This window comes from Amaranthus tricolor, chromosome 2 (assembly GCF_026212465.1).
Source record: "Amaranthus tricolor cultivar Red isolate AtriRed21 chromosome 2, ASM2621246v1, whole genome shotgun sequence".
Classification (NCBI taxonomy): Eukaryota; Viridiplantae; Streptophyta; class Magnoliopsida; order Caryophyllales; family Amaranthaceae; genus Amaranthus; species Amaranthus tricolor.
The window spans coordinates 40,753,056-40,769,113 of NC_080048.1; the positions used below are offsets into that span (position 1 = coordinate 40,753,056).

The 16,058-nt window shown below is 33.8% G+C and overlaps 2 protein-coding genes across 2 annotated transcripts; one reads left to right on the top strand and one right to left on the bottom strand.

Annotated features, from left to right (window-relative positions):
- Positions 1-1,160: 1,160 nt before the first annotated feature.
- Positions 1,161-6,491, bottom strand: LOC130806124 (DNA-directed RNA polymerases IV and V subunit 4-like). The gene is made up of 10 exons (XM_057671069.1): positions 6,342-6,491; positions 4,481-4,552; positions 3,361-3,414; positions 3,157-3,255; positions 2,847-2,958; positions 2,212-2,289; positions 2,097-2,130; positions 1,954-2,022; positions 1,769-1,867; positions 1,161-1,385 (listed from the first exon to the last, which is right to left on the bottom strand). The coding sequence occupies exons 1-9, from the start codon at positions 6,382-6,384 to the stop codon at positions 1,778-1,780; spliced, it is 651 nt and encodes a 216-aa protein (XP_057527052.1). The 5' UTR covers positions 6,385-6,491; the 3' UTR covers positions 1,161-1,385; positions 1,769-1,777.
- A 1,077-nt stretch (positions 6,492-7,568) lies between these two features.
- On the top strand, positions 7,569-15,887 carry LOC130806126 (uncharacterized). The gene is made up of 12 exons (XM_057671072.1): positions 7,569-7,735; positions 7,914-8,011; positions 9,174-9,256; positions 9,352-9,427; positions 9,524-9,591; positions 11,548-11,653; positions 12,213-12,559; positions 12,642-12,725; positions 13,677-13,823; positions 14,617-14,725; positions 14,825-14,944; positions 15,377-15,887. The coding sequence occupies exons 2-12, from the start codon at positions 7,924-7,926 to the stop codon at positions 15,445-15,447; spliced, it is 1,299 nt and encodes a 432-aa protein (XP_057527055.1). The 5' UTR covers positions 7,569-7,735; positions 7,914-7,923; the 3' UTR covers positions 15,448-15,887.
- Positions 15,888-16,058: the final 171 nt, after the last annotated feature.

Genomic DNA, 16,058 nt, shown 5'->3' on the forward strand with positions numbered 1-16,058 from the left:
GAAGTTACTAAAAGGCTATTAAGTGGCTTCCACCTAGAGTGGAGTTTGGGATCGGGTGTACGCAATTTCATTAGAGAAAACTAACGAAGATGTTTTTTCCAACCCTTCAAAGGGAAATCTACCTAGACAATGATTTTGATCATTTGATCAAAATTATATTGGTATCGAATGGTCTAATGTTCATAGAAAAATGACAATCAAATTGGTTTATGGATATATAAAAATGACATAGTATCTTTAAATATTTAGGAACTCGCAAAACCAAATATGTCGTGTTTGATTGATAGGTGATAAAAAGAAAGTGCATTTGTTTATATATAAAAAGAAACTCTCAATCAAATATTTTGTGTGTAATTAAAAAATAAACCTTATTTTATTTTTTAATTTCCTTTACTAATTGTGGCTGCAGATGGAGACATGACATTGTGTACAAGACTACTAATAGAAAAATAAAAAAGTTGTTTATATATATAAATTGTAACCGGTTATTCATTAAGATTTCTTGTTAATTACCATATCTTTTGAATAAAAATGAGATCTCATTCTAAGTTGTAAGAAACATACTTTGAATTATTATGCAAATGCTACTCCAAATCAATATTAAAGATTATTTTGAATAAATGAGTCATAATTTATATTATTTTTTACAAATTTACCAAATAAAAAAATATGGAAAAAAAAGAGTAGAAAAAGCATATGGGAACACTCCTCAACTAGAAGTATTTTACCTAGGCTCCTAAAAGAAAATATAATGCGATAATGCTAATAAATCATTAATTAGGTAGTAAAATATCTTGGCATAAAATTAACTAATGGTGCATTATAATAATATTATTATTGATATAACACCACAACTAATATAGCTTCTTATCTATTTTTTCTATCCCTTTAAATTTTTTATATTATATTAAAAACTGTTACTACAAATTGTGCAATAAATTTACCACATTTTTATTTAAAAGCTTTCGCTTTATTTTACGTAATATAGCAAATTTAAAGAGAGATACAATACTAAAGATTTATAAAGATGCTATTTAATTTAGAATAGGCAATAACTATTAAAAAAATTACAAAAATAATAATAATAATAATAATAATGATAGTCAAATGAAGTTGGTGCAAAGCAATGGTGCTTGAGACAAAACTAAGTGCATGCAAGGTGAATTTAAACAAGAACTTCAAAGGAGCAATGAACAGGTTCACAAATGGATGGTTCATACAGTTAGGATTTACATGTAGTTCAGGATTGAGGATTCGCATCCAATAAAACCTAATATTGTTTTCAAAACTAAAACAAACTACCAAATGCTGATTAAAAGTAGAAGAAACGAATCCACACATACGTACTGAAGCCAAGCTCGTTATGCTTCTAGCATTGATTACTACTGCAAAATAGAAAAGATGCGAAATAAACAAGGCATCAGAATCTCAGAGTGGCAATGCTCTTGTAAACATTCCATTACCCCAACGACATAAAATGGATCCCGTGTAACTGGGGTTTGAGGGGTCGGAATGTCGGTTGTACACAACCCCTAACATTCATTAGTGATAATAAAAGGTTGTTTACGATGTGAGCTTATAAGTAGATTTCACCAAAAACGTAATTTAAAAAGTAACAAAAGAAAACTAGAAAGTCGATCTTCTAGTGTCCCAGAACTTGTTTATAGCTTGTACAAAACTGAAAACTGAAACCTCACAATGACGAACGACTCCGCAAATTTAAATTTCGAAGAAGAGCATCGAGAAAAGCAAAAACGTGCGTACTTACCATTTCTCCCTAGTCTTTAAAGGTTTCCGCTGGCAACTTCAACTTAACCAGCTTGGCTATGATGTTTTCAAGTGGTTCGGTAAGGTTGCTTTTCTTGGTCTATCAAGAAAAATTGATAAATGAGTATCTGATTCAAATATAACCGTAGTAGATATCGAATACTATAGTTTGCATGAAAAGCGTACCTTCAGGGAAGGAACCAGGGCAAAAACCTCTTCAGCAGTCTCGGGACAAGTATTGGCAATAATGCATATCTGAAACGGAAAGTGTTAACATTAGCAAAAACTTTCATCTTCGATTCTCGGTTGAAAAATTTTGTGAATCTAACCTCGGCATCAGAAACTCCGTGCTTCTTGAGAGTCCTTATTTAACGAGTTAAAGGGAAAAACCTTTGATAATCATGGCTATAGTCATGTAGAATAAATAATCGGGTAAAAGGATACGCAAGAACTTTTCTAACAGTCTTGGGATTAGAATATCGTGCTCCGGTTTTTGCATATTGTAGTCCCTTGTCAAATGATCTGATATTGGAAGAATTGTAGGTTACATAACGATAAGTTTACAACAAGTCTTAACAATCACATAAAGGGCTAAGGAGCCACCAAACAAGAATGTTGAGGTAGGCCCAGTGTCATGTGATTCGCTAATCACCTCGCGAATCGCGAATCAAAAAAAGCGAATCATTGTCGGTTTTAGGCTATTTTTGAACTATTTTGAGCGAATCACGAATTCAAAAGGCGAACTAACAAGCAAATTATGTTTCACTGGGTAGGCCAAAGTGCAAAAACAAGGTTGCAATGTAAAGGTTATTTAAAAAACCGAACTGATGTTCGCCGTGATGTAAAGGTATAAAAAACCAGCGCTTTAGACCGTTTCAAGATATATGTCACGCTTTCAGTTGACATTATGATAACCGCATCGCTCATGTTACAACATCACTGTACCGCATTTTTGCACTATGATATAGAATTCAAATATAACCGTAACCTCACAGAATCCTCCAGTAAATGCAACTTAAAGACAATATACCAAAAAAAGGATAGAGGTTCAGAAAGTAAGTTAAAGCATAGCTTCTTACACAGGAAGTTTGATGGTTGGATCTCGAGAGAGAAAAGTCATTTGCTCCTGGATTCCTTGTAAGATATCTGCTGCCTCACAATCCATCACACACCGGGAGTTCTTTGGAAGCTCTATAATCAGATACAAAATAAAATTTTCAGCTCACAAAACAAATTCTTAGAGGCAAATACATGTAAGAAGTCTTCACAAAAATTTGTCGACTGTAATTAGCCTTGAGTTGGATATTGGTGAAATTGGTCGGTTTTGATTAATAAAAATCTTTTTTTTTCCAAAAAAAAGAATCAGGGCTCTATAGACTATGTACACACCTGACTGAATATTGAGTACATATTTTGCAGGTTCCTTCCGGCCAGAACTCTTGCCACTATTCACACCCTTTCCTCCCTTGCCCACTTTATCCGGATCACCTATAGAGAGAAAAAGAGACGGAGAGAAAATTCAAATCTTTAGAAAATCCACGTGTAAAATCAAGGATGGAACATATATAAGTTCAGATTTCAGATGACAATTACCTTGTAAGTTTCCTCCAGAGTTTGATGAGATGTTTGCAGGGAACTCTTGATTAACTAAAGAGGTTGGTTGAATCAGTTTCCACCAGATACAAGTATTTCATAACTTTTTGAGGAATAAAATCACAACAAAACAGGCACTAGACCAGATGAAAGAATATGTTTTTTTTGCAGTAACAGAAAAAATTAAGTTCAATCAAAATAAGTTTGTTTCAAGAAATATAAGTTTAGATCAACGAACATTGGTAGCTCCAAAGATGAAAAACAACGGGAAACAATAAAAACAAGAGTTCACTTACATTGTGTTGGGATCAATGAAACATGATTCGCTAGTTAGTTCGCCTTTCGAATTCACGATTTGCTCAAAATGGTCAAAAAATAGCCTAAAACCGACCATAATTCGCTTTTTTTTATTCGTGATTCGTGACGTGATTAGCAAATCATGTGACATTGGTTGGGATAGAGAGAAATGAAGGGGAGGGATTTGGAAGGATAAAGGATCCCTTGTTTGGATAACAAAAAGAGAGGGGAGGGATTTGGAGGGGAGGGGTTTGGAGGGAATACATGGGCAAATTTTGTTAAGAATACAATGTCTCCTAAAGCGGAAAGATTTGAAGGGAAAACACTGATTTTCCTTCCTTTTTCCTTCACTTTCCTTCTAAACAAACAAGGTGCACTTTGTCTCCTTACCCCTCCCCTTCCTTTCCTACCCCCTTCTCTTCATTTCTTTTCTTCGTTAAGTTGTTATCCAAACACAATGTTAGCAAAAGTGTTAGTAAAAATCAATTTTGTTTAACAACATTAAGTTCAATTCAATAAAAAAAAAGTTCAGCAAAAATAAGGTGAAGTGAACAGGCACTAGACAAAACTTAAAACGAAACAAATAGAAAATTCCCTCCTTTGAAAAAAGAAGCACAACGTACACTAGGGCAAATACACTGAAACAATTCAGTAAGGCTAGCTAGTTACCAAACGGCTGATTATGACTAACAAACAAGCACACAAATAAGTTTCGACATTCAAATTCAACAAATAATACATCTACCAACTCAAATTGACAACGAAAACTAAAAAAACTGAGCTTAAGGTTAAAAAATAGATTGACGGGTCTACAGGATTGTACCTTGATTACTGAATTGCACTTTCCTTCCCTTCTTTAATCCAGTAGAGTCATCAAAACTTCCATTAAAGGACACTGTCCACAAGAACATGTCAATTACATCAATTCGATCTATTATGGAAGACATACCGCATACACATAGAACTTTGATGTGAACCAAACTCAACCAAAATAGAAGAATACAAGCAACGACATTCTGATATGAGCTCAAACCAACCTAGAACAGCTTACTTACAGGTATATGCATGCTACAAATTAACTTTACATGAACTGACCAAGGTACTACCGATAGGCGTAGCCAGTGGCCAAGTACCAATTGCAGTGGGTGATGGGTCAGAGTGTCCAGGAAGCAATCACAGTTTCAAAGTTGGAAATTTGAGGTAATACTTTGCAACTTCAACGCAGCCATTCACGGGTGGAACCAAGGGAGCATCAATGCTATTAGAGACTAAAATTTGACTAAAATTGCTTTAACGTACCAGACAGATTATTAAAGACTTTTCTCGCCTTACCATAATATGGGCTGCAGTACGAAGTGTATACCCAATAGCCCTTAAGTAAAGCTTATGAGCCCAAATAAAGTCCATCAAACAACAGCCTAAAGAAACTAAAACCCAAACTCAAGTTGCATCTGCCTCCAAAATAAAATGTATCAAAACACTACCATTGAATGTATAGCACTAGCATAAACCAAAAAAGTCTATTGGCTAGACCACAATCTCATATTTCATTAAGGATCAAAAGGTAATTGGTGTGGCCATGAAAGCTTAGCTACCTCAAGTCTACAATCGCATTTCTATATTCCATGGTGTTTAAGATTGTGAAATGTTCTTACTAGAGATATTGATTGCAATAGATGTGCCACCATCTCACCTATGAAAAAAAATCATCGTCCATTCTAATCGATTTTAAAAGTAGATGTTAGTTATTGCATCCATTTTCCACAAAATACACAGTAAACCACTGAAAACCACCCACATTTCTTCTCTCCTTTCAACCAATGACCCCATTTTGTCTTGCTTTTGATTTGGATAGTATAAATAACTTCTGAAGATCTTCACCCACAAAAAAATGAATGACCTCTCTCAATTTCAGTAATGAAATGTTGCTTGGTAAAGAGGGGTAGGTTCCAACTATGGAGAAAACTCTTGCAAATAAGAAATGCATGGATGTCATATTTTGTAGGGCTGAGGGGAAAGGGCTTGACTTTCACCACTCACAGCTCACTCACAAAAAATTGCAGGACTGAAAATAAAGCAAGAATCCAAGTATCCAACCAAGTCCAATTTAAACCACAACTTTTTTTTTTTGGAAAAAAACCTTAATAATTAAACTATTCATCAAAAACTTAAAGGGAAGTTCATAATTTGTATTAAATTATGAAAAATATATTATTGGGTATTTCATAAAAGAACTCCAAAACCCACAAACATTTACTCTACCAACAATTTTCCCTTTGAAATTCAAAAAGCTAAAGTTTTTCTTCAAATCATATTTAAATCTTAGTGGAAAAACAATTCCGCATCACCGTATTATGACCATATCGTAAAAATGAAAACCATCCAACTGTGATTCTGTGACCAAATCCAAAACCGTATTTTTGCACTATGATTGTGATTTGTGAATCTTAATGGTATAGGGTTTCAAATGGGGGAAGATAAATCGATGAGAAACAGAATAAGAGCCCAATTAAGGAAAAACTGGAACAAATGCATGGCAATTAGAATGAGATTCTTTGATCCCAATTCACTATAAATTTCAATAATTTTAACAAGAATCGATTGAATGCATGATTAAACAAGAGATAAACAAATTGAAATCATCATAGAAGAATGAAACTAGTAAGGGGAAGAGGAAGCTTTACCTCCCTTACGAATGGAAAACCCATTTCCTCCTTTATCCGCCATTGCTAACCCAACTTCAAGCAAACAAGTTCTATGTAAAATCGATGGAAAGATTATTACTTTTACTACTTATGGTTTTTTTTAATAATTTATAAATAACAAAGCTTAATGTGAACATTCTTATAATGTATTTGCATTGTACTACACGCACGAAAAATTGAATAGAATAATCTTTTATTAAAAAGCAATTTTTAAAATAAATTAGAAAAAATTTTAATTTTAAAAATAAGTGTTTTTGCATCTAAGTCTAATGTTAGGTTTAATCGCCGTTATTAACAACAAACAAGATAAAAAATCTATCACGACTTTATTATTTATTACTAACAGCAAACAAAAGAAAAACAATACTCCCTCCTATTCATCTTAGGTGTCTCATTTACTTTTGAGACACTATTCATTTATCACTCTTAAATTGCATTTTATTATTAATCTATAAGTTAAAATATAGTCATGTGGGATCTTATTTGATTCGTTTTGATGTAAAGATTATTAATATCAACTTTTTATAATTTTTAATTATACATAACTCGATATATTAAAGATTGAATAAGTGCATTGGAAGAGTGCATAAAGTAAATGGAACATTTAAGATGAATAGGAGGGAGTATAATAAAGGACAAAAAAAAAAAAAAAACTAAGCTTGTTCGCTTTTCATTACATCGAACAAATTATTTGTTGTTTGTCCCTTAAATGTTGCGATACTATCTGGCTTTTAATAAATTTTTTTCTCTTCTCTTGTTCGTTGTTAGTACAGTGAACAAACCTGACCTTAGTCTCGAACACAAAGACACTTATTTTGAAAATTAAAATTCTCCAAAGCTTATTTTAGAAATTTTATTTTAGATATATACCGCTAAGTGTGAGGATAATGGCTACAAATTCATCCCCTTTATTTTCTCCATATTTAAGGAGCTAGGAAAAGACGCATTCGACATGTTATTAAGGATTGCACCTTTTTTTAATAACTCTAGCAGCATCAAGTCTAGGGTCTATATTTATAGAAACTAACTTTGTTCAGCTTGTTGCTCGACTCTCCACTAATTTTTTCGTAAAATCTGTTATTATGAAATGATATATCTTATTATAATAAAAAAATATAATAATAATAATAATAATAATAATAATAATAATAAATAATAATAATAATAATAATAATAAATGATAACCCTAAAATGAGAATTTTGCTAAATTAGGGGATAATTTGCCGGCAAAAACAAAAACAATAATCAACGTCAACTTTGTTCTTAAATTCTTTGACAGATCGATCTTATTGCTCCGATACGATCTTCCTTCTACGTCATACCGACTTTCTCTCTCCTCGTTACCGGCGGCTTCTTTAATCGCTCAATTTCCGGTAAGAATTTCCCTTTCTACAATAATTAACGTTTTTTTATCATCCCCATTTACTTGATTTTTTTTATTCATTTTACGATTTTTGATTTGATGTAAAATGTTTTTACGCACTTCATAATTTGTATTTATTTGACAATATGAAAAAGTTCATTTTTGTAAGAATTTTGATTGTTGGATAGGTAATTTAAGATGGGGGTAAAGCAAGCTATAAAGAAACTCGATGCGTTTCCTCGACCTGAAGAGCATTTGTTGCAGAAGACACAATCAGGAGCTATTGGTGATTCCTCTTTTCGGATTTGATTTCTTGTGTTTAGTGATTTTAATTGCTAAAATTAGGCCAATTAGATTCTTTTTACTTGGGTTAATTTTGATTTTTGGTTATGAATTAATGTTGAAAACCCGGAGTTGTGGATTTTGTGTTGGTTTTTGGTATGATAAACTGGAAGTATTTGAGGCCATTGCAAGGTTTGGGCTCCTGATGAGGGATTTATAGATAAAATGAGCTCTTTCACCTATTAGATAGTCTTTTGGGATGAATTATCCAATCTTAGCTAAAACATGGTATATGGCCTAGGGAGTGGTGGCATGGGATAAGCTGGGCACTATAGGGCGATAGTGATAGATTTGAGGTCATTTTAAGGCATGGGACATCTACGACGATGAGGGGTTATAGATCAAATGGGCTCTTTCACCTAGTGGATTAGCCTTTGGGATGGGTTTTCTTGTTTTTCTAACATAAACTTTTGTAAGAGAGGTTATGATTTGCTATTTTTTAAATCAATTAATGTGCAGTTAGTTTGGGTTAGTTAATGGTGTTACTTCAATTTAGACTCGTGTGTAGATAATGGATACAACAACTACATTACATCACCCCGATGGCACTTAAATGGATCTTGCCTAGCAGCCGAGGGCAAGGTTGGATTTTACAGCCTTATTCTTGTAATAAGCTAGTTTCCTTGACTTTTGGTTGCAAGATCCAATTAATTAAATGATGAATGAAACATCTCTGATCTCAACAAACCAGAAAATGGAGGGAATGCTATTGGGTATTCATATGGCTGGGAATTATATTAATGGTGGACTATGTGATACTTTGAATACCACTGGAGCCAATACTCCAAAAATGAGGCTCTTTTGTTTGGGGGCGGGGTGGGGAAAGATATTCTTTTTCAGGTTGGGGAAATTTTTAGCTTGTAATATGATCATTTGGGCAAGGGCATTGAACTTCTTTTGTCTAAATAGTTTAATGGGTATATCGTTGAGTAGAACTTTTCTTGCCCATCAATTGATAATTGGCTCTCTTGCTCACCACGGGCTAGAGCCAAAGTTCAGTTCAGCCATCCTATACCCTGGTAGTCACTTTCTTTTTGTTCTTCTGGTTTTTTTTATCAGATTTTGTATGGATTTCTCACTAATCACCATTCTCTTTTGCAATGTAGTTTCTATCATTGGCTTAGTCATTATGGCGACACTGTTTATACACGAGTTAAGATATTATTTGACTACTTATACTGTAAATCAGGTTAGTCATTTGTAGTGCAGTCCCTATGTTTTCATGACTTTCCTTTTTTTAGTAGATTTTGCTTTTAAAAAGCGTCTTTTTGTTTTGTTTTGTAGATGTCCGTGGATTTGAAGCGGGGTGAAACTCTTCCAATACACATAAATATGACATTTCCTTCCTTACCATGTGATGGTCAGTTTGAATTTTCTGATTCTTGTCCTTCACACGTAAATAACACTGCAGTCTTTTTGCTTTCAATTTCTTCCTAAGTGATTTTTATTTGTGCAGTTCTTAGTGTTGATGCTATAGATATGTCTGGAAAGCACGAGGTGGATCTTGATACAAACATATGGAAAGTATGTGTTTCTTATCTAATATTATGATTTTTGAAGGCTTTTCTTTTCAATTTTATAATTACACAACATAGTCGGTGTTATTGTTTGTACAATGGCTCACACTCTTCCACTTCTGTTTTTTTTTTTAAAAAAAAAAATTCTGTTAAGACTTTGTGGTCCAATAGTTGATAGGTGGAGTTGGCATGTGAAGTACATATGGTTTGTTATTTTCTGAATAGAAAATATTGCCAGAAATGTTGCTGGAATGCTTATGTATGAAGTCAGATTTCCTACTTTGTTAATTCAGATGATTTCATTGTTCAAAATATTAGATATAATGATCTTGGAGCTTCTTTTCCCTCTTAGAATTATGAATATACTGGTTCTGTTTCTTATTTCTCCTGTAACACTGCTGGACAAGATTTTTTTCTGATCGAAGTAGTAGAGATGAAAACCCAAGTTACAAGATTTTAAAATATGATAAGTAAGTTTCATTGATTTTAACTTCCTTGCAAATCTCTAGATTGGATCGGTCTTTACCTTAGGTAGAGAATGCTTATTTTTCTTTGCTTTTCCTTTAACAAACTATCTCCTTCTGTTATTTATTACCTAGCATGTTGCTAGAACTTGCTATTGTTATTAAGAGACTGCCAGAACTTCCAGTCTTGTGATGATCATATGTCATGTTTCACTGCCCCAATATGAGACGGGTTATGGTATTCAAATCTGAAAGTTCAAACCAACTCAACTCAGTTTGCATTGATAGACTAATTTATCCAGTGACTAGTAAGGCTCAATGGCTCATTACAGATAACTTCTTTAGTCATTAGGCTTTTGTTCATGTCATGCATCAAAAGAATCGCTTCATGAGCTGCAAGGATAGTTCATCCTGTTCTAAAATTATGGAAACAATCATGATAGTTTTATTTCAAAAACAAGCGTTTAACGAGTAATTGTTGGGCTGTAGGCAGAAAATTTTCTTTGGAGTTATGTGTCAGGGAGCATAAGTGTTTATGTTTAAGGCCTAAAATGCATCTTATTATACCACTACATTTGTACTGTTTGAAATAATCCGTATTTCTATTGCAGAAGAGCTTCTCGAACTTTGAGCTATGGATTTTCTTAGTTTTCTGCATTATACTGAGTAAGAAGCTTACTATTGCCTAGTAAACTTCCAGCCTGTTGAAAGCTGAGATTTTTTTCCTTTGTTGCTGGAAGATTCGCCTCCTTTCTTAAGCATGATTGTTGCCACCATTCACAATCATCATCCTTTTGGAGAATAAGTTGGGGTTGGTTTCTAATTGATTTGGTGGTTGGAACTGGGAAAGAAATTTTTTTGAGTTGAAGCAATTGAGGGTTGTTAATTAGCCTTTAACTTTTTGCTTGATGACGGTGTTAATATCTGCTATAGTTTATATAAGAGGAAAAAAAAATAAAGGAATCCACCTGCAAGGTTGATAAAAAAGCAAAACAGTATTTCTCCTTTATGTACTTGGATTGCAAAGGAAAGTTGCTGACTTTAGCTCAAATGTTGTGGTAACTTATGGTTGTAGCAGGGGTGATTATTTCATAATTTCAAGCATATCCTGGCCTTGCAAGGAATACAGTGACGCACGATTGCTGTTTATTTTTTATTCTGAAATGTTTGTGCGTTATAGTTGTGTATTTTGCTTGGAACTTACTGTTTTAATGGGAAAGCTGTCCTTTTGATGAGATATGGCAAATACTCAGTGAACTAGCCTTTTTACATTTACGTTACAAACTAGTGTTATACTTTTAAGGAAAAGAAATCATGGTAGATTGATTTACTTAATCATTTGTCAACTTGAATAAACCTTGATTCTATATGCATTTGGCTATGTTCCAACATGAATAAACCATGTTAGATAATTCGTAACATCCGGAAAGTTTACTAAATCTCGTTTCTATTGGAAATGGATGGTTAGGTCCTAACATTCTCTTTTTGATATGATGCAGCTTCGCTTGAGTAGTGATGGCCATATCATTGGGACTGAATATTTGTCAGACTTGGTGGAAAAGGGGCATGCTCATGGCCACTCTCATGACCACTCTCATGACCATGGTAATGAATTTATTGTTCGCAATTACTACCCTATTCTTTGTTGTTTATCTATCTTTTCCATTTTCGGCCAGATCTTTTGTTTTTCCACTTTGGAATCTTTCTGTCTTTGTTGTGACTTTCTCCATTTAAACGTTACTTAACCACTTTTTGTCTTTCACTTTCTTGAATTTTTTTTTAATATAGGGTAGGTTGAGGGAAGGGGAAGGGTCAAGTGCGAATTGAACACAAGACCTTATGTGAGGGACCCGATTCTCATTCTTGAAAGATTTTAAAAATAAACTGCTCAATCAAAAAAAAAAAAACAATTTAAGATGGACCTCAATAAATTTTTTGCCTATGTGTTTGAACTTGTATGCATCATTTATAAAAGAGTATGCCCAGACTTATCCAAATCTTTCCTATCCTCTTCAAAACATTAATAAAGTTTCCTCACTTTCTGTCACAGTTATGATTAAGTGAGCTGTTAAAAATTTTCTTTTGTGGAGTTTGGTAGTGTGCTCACTCCTTTGAAAAGTTTGGCTGTTGTAGAAATGTTAATAATGTATATTCATTTTGGCAGGTCATGATAAACATGAGCATGAAGATCCTAAAGATCAGAAGAACCGTGATCATAAAGATGATCATGGGAATCAGAAGGATAGTGATAATAAAACTGAGCACGAGGTTCAGAAGGATGGTGATCATAAAGATGAGCATGGTGTTCAGAAGGATGGTGATCATAAAGATGAGCATGGTGTTCAGAAGGATGGTGATCATAAAGATGAGCACAATGATCAGAAGGATAGTGACCATAAAGATAAGCCTGTGGAATTGAAACATAAAAGTCATCTGCAAAGCTTTGATGCAGAGACTGAAAGCATGGTCAAAAAAGTTAAGCAGGCAATGGCTAATGGAGAAGGATGTCGGGTATTTGTTAGATTTCTGAACTTTGGTTATGTGGAAATCTTCACCTGTGGTGATGTAACAAATGATGAGTTTCTTTTCACAGGTGTATGGTGTTTTAGATGTGCAAAGGGTTGCTGGGAACTTCCATATCTCGGTCCATGGACTGAACATTTTTGTTGCTCAGATGGTAAGGCCTTTGAGTTGTACAACTTCTGCAATTGACGTGTTTTCATATCTCAGCTTAACCTTGATTTTGTTTTTGGTTTCATTTTTTTGAGCTGAAGTATTCTGGATTGGTAAAAGGAGTTTAACTTGCATAAAGTTTCATATTACTTGTTTATATAAGATATGGAAGCAGAGAGTGTCTCTTATTATTATGAGAATATATTATGAGAGTGGCTTTTATTTTGATGTACAACTACAACAATGCCTAACAAGAACAATGCTAAAATCTAAATTCTAACTATATGGGGACTGTTAATGAAATAATACAAATCAATATGTGAGATTGTCATGAACAAAGTGTATACTTCATGACTTGTTTTATATTCAAATAGGAAAATTATTTTCGGGAAAATCCATTAGCTAGTTTTAGTTATGAGCTTAACAAATTGGTTACGAATTGATAAATGGAATATGAGAGCCATGTTCATAATTAAGTATGCCGCAAAATGTCGACGAGCAAAGGAATTGAGTCTGTTTCTGTGGAAGGATTGCTTATAGCTACATGATATGTAAAGAATTCATAAATAGGGAAGGGCTTTTAGTCTGTTGTTCAATGGGGATACATTTGTTCCATGCTTATCTGGATAAGATGCTGGTAGCGGATAGGAATATGATATGTGGTAATGGCTTGAGGAGACTAGGTGTTGGAGCTGGTGTGCTGGAACCTTTTCTCCTTGCTAATCATCTCAATGCATCCACTGGCCCCTAAATAAAATATAAAAAATATTAGGGACTTACATTCACATAAAAAAGAAGTAATTATTAAAAGGGTAGCGAAATTGAAATAGCATACATGCTTCTAGCATATTTGAAAGAATTTTAGTTACTTGTGCTGATTAAATTGTTTATTCTTTGCATGATAAATTGACTAGCCAGGAATTCAATTTTTGACCTTTTTTCTTTGTTTTGACAGATTTTTGATGGATCAAATCATGTAAATGTTAGCCACATCATTCATGATTTATCATTTGGCCCAAAATATCCCGGAATTCATAACCCCCTCGATGGGACATCTCGTATCTTACGTGGTGCTAGTGGCACCTATAAGTACTATATAAAGGTATGTGTTTATGTTTTCCATCGTCATGTAATGTTTCTTTTGTTTAAGATATACCTTGGGGAACATATGTGCACAAATATTTATTCAATGTGTTGCCTAAAGTCATTTGTATCTCATGCTAACGGCTAACCATGGTCAAAAATCTCCTGCGTTCATTTATATGTGATTTCATATGGGTCTTTGAATTTTAATTTTCAAGTTTCTTGGTGATTTTCCATGTGTGCACTTACCTATAAAGTAATTTGTTCTCAAGGTGAGGTACCTCATAACTCTATTGGAGCATTCTGTGGTATTTCTCCTCAGCTGATTTTAGTTTATATTCATGTCATTTAACTGTAGTGTGTGTCTGAAGTTGTGACTTGTGATAGTTGATGATTGACCTTTGTATTTATTACAATTCTACAGTTATTCGTCTCATTCATGATCCATTATTAGTAATTCAGTGATTGGTTTTCCATGTGATTTCCATTACATGAGATTTAAAAGAAGTATTTTGGCAAATTGAACGCTCCATGAATAGTTCAAATTATTCTGCTTCCATAGAGGCCATCTTTGTTAGAGTTTGAGTGGTTGGTTTTGCGTAACGATTTGATGCGGCTTAGCATTTTGTATGCGACTCTTGAGAAACATATTCTTAGTAATTGAGGAAATAATTACTGAAAATTTTATGTGAGTTTATTTTTGCAGCTTATGTCATAAGAAAACCGACCTTCAAATAGAGCATTAAATTCTTTCTGATTTTGTTAGAAAAGACTGATGGTTTACATGACTATATTCCATTTTTTTTTTTCAGATTGTTCCTACCGAGTACAGATACATCTCAAAAGATGTCTTGCCAACCAATCAGTTTTCCGTTACAGAGTACTTTTCACCTATGAAAGATTTTGATAGAACATGGCCAGGTTGCCATCACTGAACCAGTTTTATATGCTACCTCTTTCGTTATTCGTTTGTTTCACCTTACTTCCTATATTTCTAAATGTTTGCTTCATTCTTTCCAGCTGTTTACTTCTTGTATGATTTATCACCTATCACTGTGACAATCAGAGAAGAACGCCGAAGTTTTCTTCATTTCCTTACTCGGCTTTGTGCAGTACTGGGAGGTACCTTTGCTTTGACAGGTATATCCGATACTATTCTGAATTTTGATTTTGTAAGTGGTTAGTCTCATGCATTCTAGAGCTCTCGTAGACATTCTGTGTTGCGCAAAACATTGATGATGCACAATTTTTTCAGCAAATCTTGTATGAGACCATCTCACAGTGAGATGGGCCCATACAAGCTGCCCATTTAATAATTTTTTAAAGAAATTAATTTGTTAAATTGAAATGTAACTGAACATGACTTACTTGATAACTGCTTTTTTTAATTAAATATTGGGCCAGCCCCATATTAAGCTGTCTCACTGTCAGACGGTCTTAATCGAAGAATTCGTCAAATTTTTATTTTTTTTTTAGAAATCAACACGTCAACATTAATATACTGGAATATGTTTTGGATGAGTTTTCTTTTCTATTTCTGATTTGGATCTTCAAATTCTTTAATATCCGCAGGAATGCTAGATCGCTGGATGTATAGGTTTGTTGAGGCGGTGATGAAGCCAACTAAGAGGATGGTATTCTAATCAAAATGCAAAGTTTGAGTTTGATCGAAATGCAGCATTGAGTTGGTGAACTTCATACGCATCTCCAATGGGTCAATTAATGGACAGAAGCGTATACTGTGTCATTTTACATCCCTGAGGAAGAAAACATGTTTTTGGTTGCCCTTTTGATATGCCCACATCTTTGAGTTGGCTTCTTTGATGATCAGTTCGAACAACATTACGGTCGTTATTATACAGTAATAGATTATGCCATGCCAATTGTATCCTTTAGGTTTTTAAGAAATACACATTCTAGGCTTGTATGATAGCGTCTGTAACGAACTTTTTGCCATTATTGAACAGTGTAAGCTGATTAGGGTTCGAGTTAGGTTTTTCTTGTGATGCTGACCTCATAAAGATAATTTTATTTCTTCCTTAACTCCAAAGGAAGTTTATATTATGAGTGTGTTTTTTGTAAAGGTGTATATGACGAGTAAGGTGTCTCCGTTTGTCTTTTTCCCGTGCAAATTGATCAAGGGAGACTGAAACTTTGAGCGTAGATCAAATTAGCCCGACCTGCAAATCTGGCCCGAACAAGTCCACACGATAATAGAAATAAATGAAAAGTCACCAAATCAGCCTAGAAAGCC

What these genes read in the sequence shown, in the direction of transcription:
- LOC130806124 (XM_057671069.1), bottom strand. Translation starts at nt 6,384, where the DNA reads ATGGCGGATAAAGGAGGAAATGGGTTTTCCATTCGTAAGGGAG. An exon ending in GTTTTCCATTCGTAAGGGAG is followed by an intron (nt 4,553 to 6,341) that starts GTAAAGCTTCCT and finishes TCTTGTGGACAG; the next exon opens with TGTCCTTTAATGGAAGTTTT. An exon ending in ACGGAGTTTCTGATGCCGAG is followed by an intron (nt 2,023 to 2,096) that starts GTTAGATTCACA and finishes TTTCCGTTTCAG; the next exon opens with ATATGCATTATTGCCAATAC.
- LOC130806126 (XM_057671072.1), top strand. Translation starts at nt 7,924, where the DNA reads ATGGGGGTAAAGCAAGCTATAAAGAAACTCGATGCGTTTCCTCGACCT. An exon ending in CTACTTATACTGTAAATCAG is followed by an intron (nt 9,257 to 9,351) that starts GTTAGTCATTTG and finishes TTTGTTTTGTAG; the next exon opens with ATGTCCGTGGATTTGAAGCG. An exon ending in TTTTGATAGAACATGGCCAG is followed by an intron (nt 14,726 to 14,824) that starts GTTGCCATCACT and finishes CATTCTTTCCAG; the next exon opens with CTGTTTACTTCTTGTATGAT.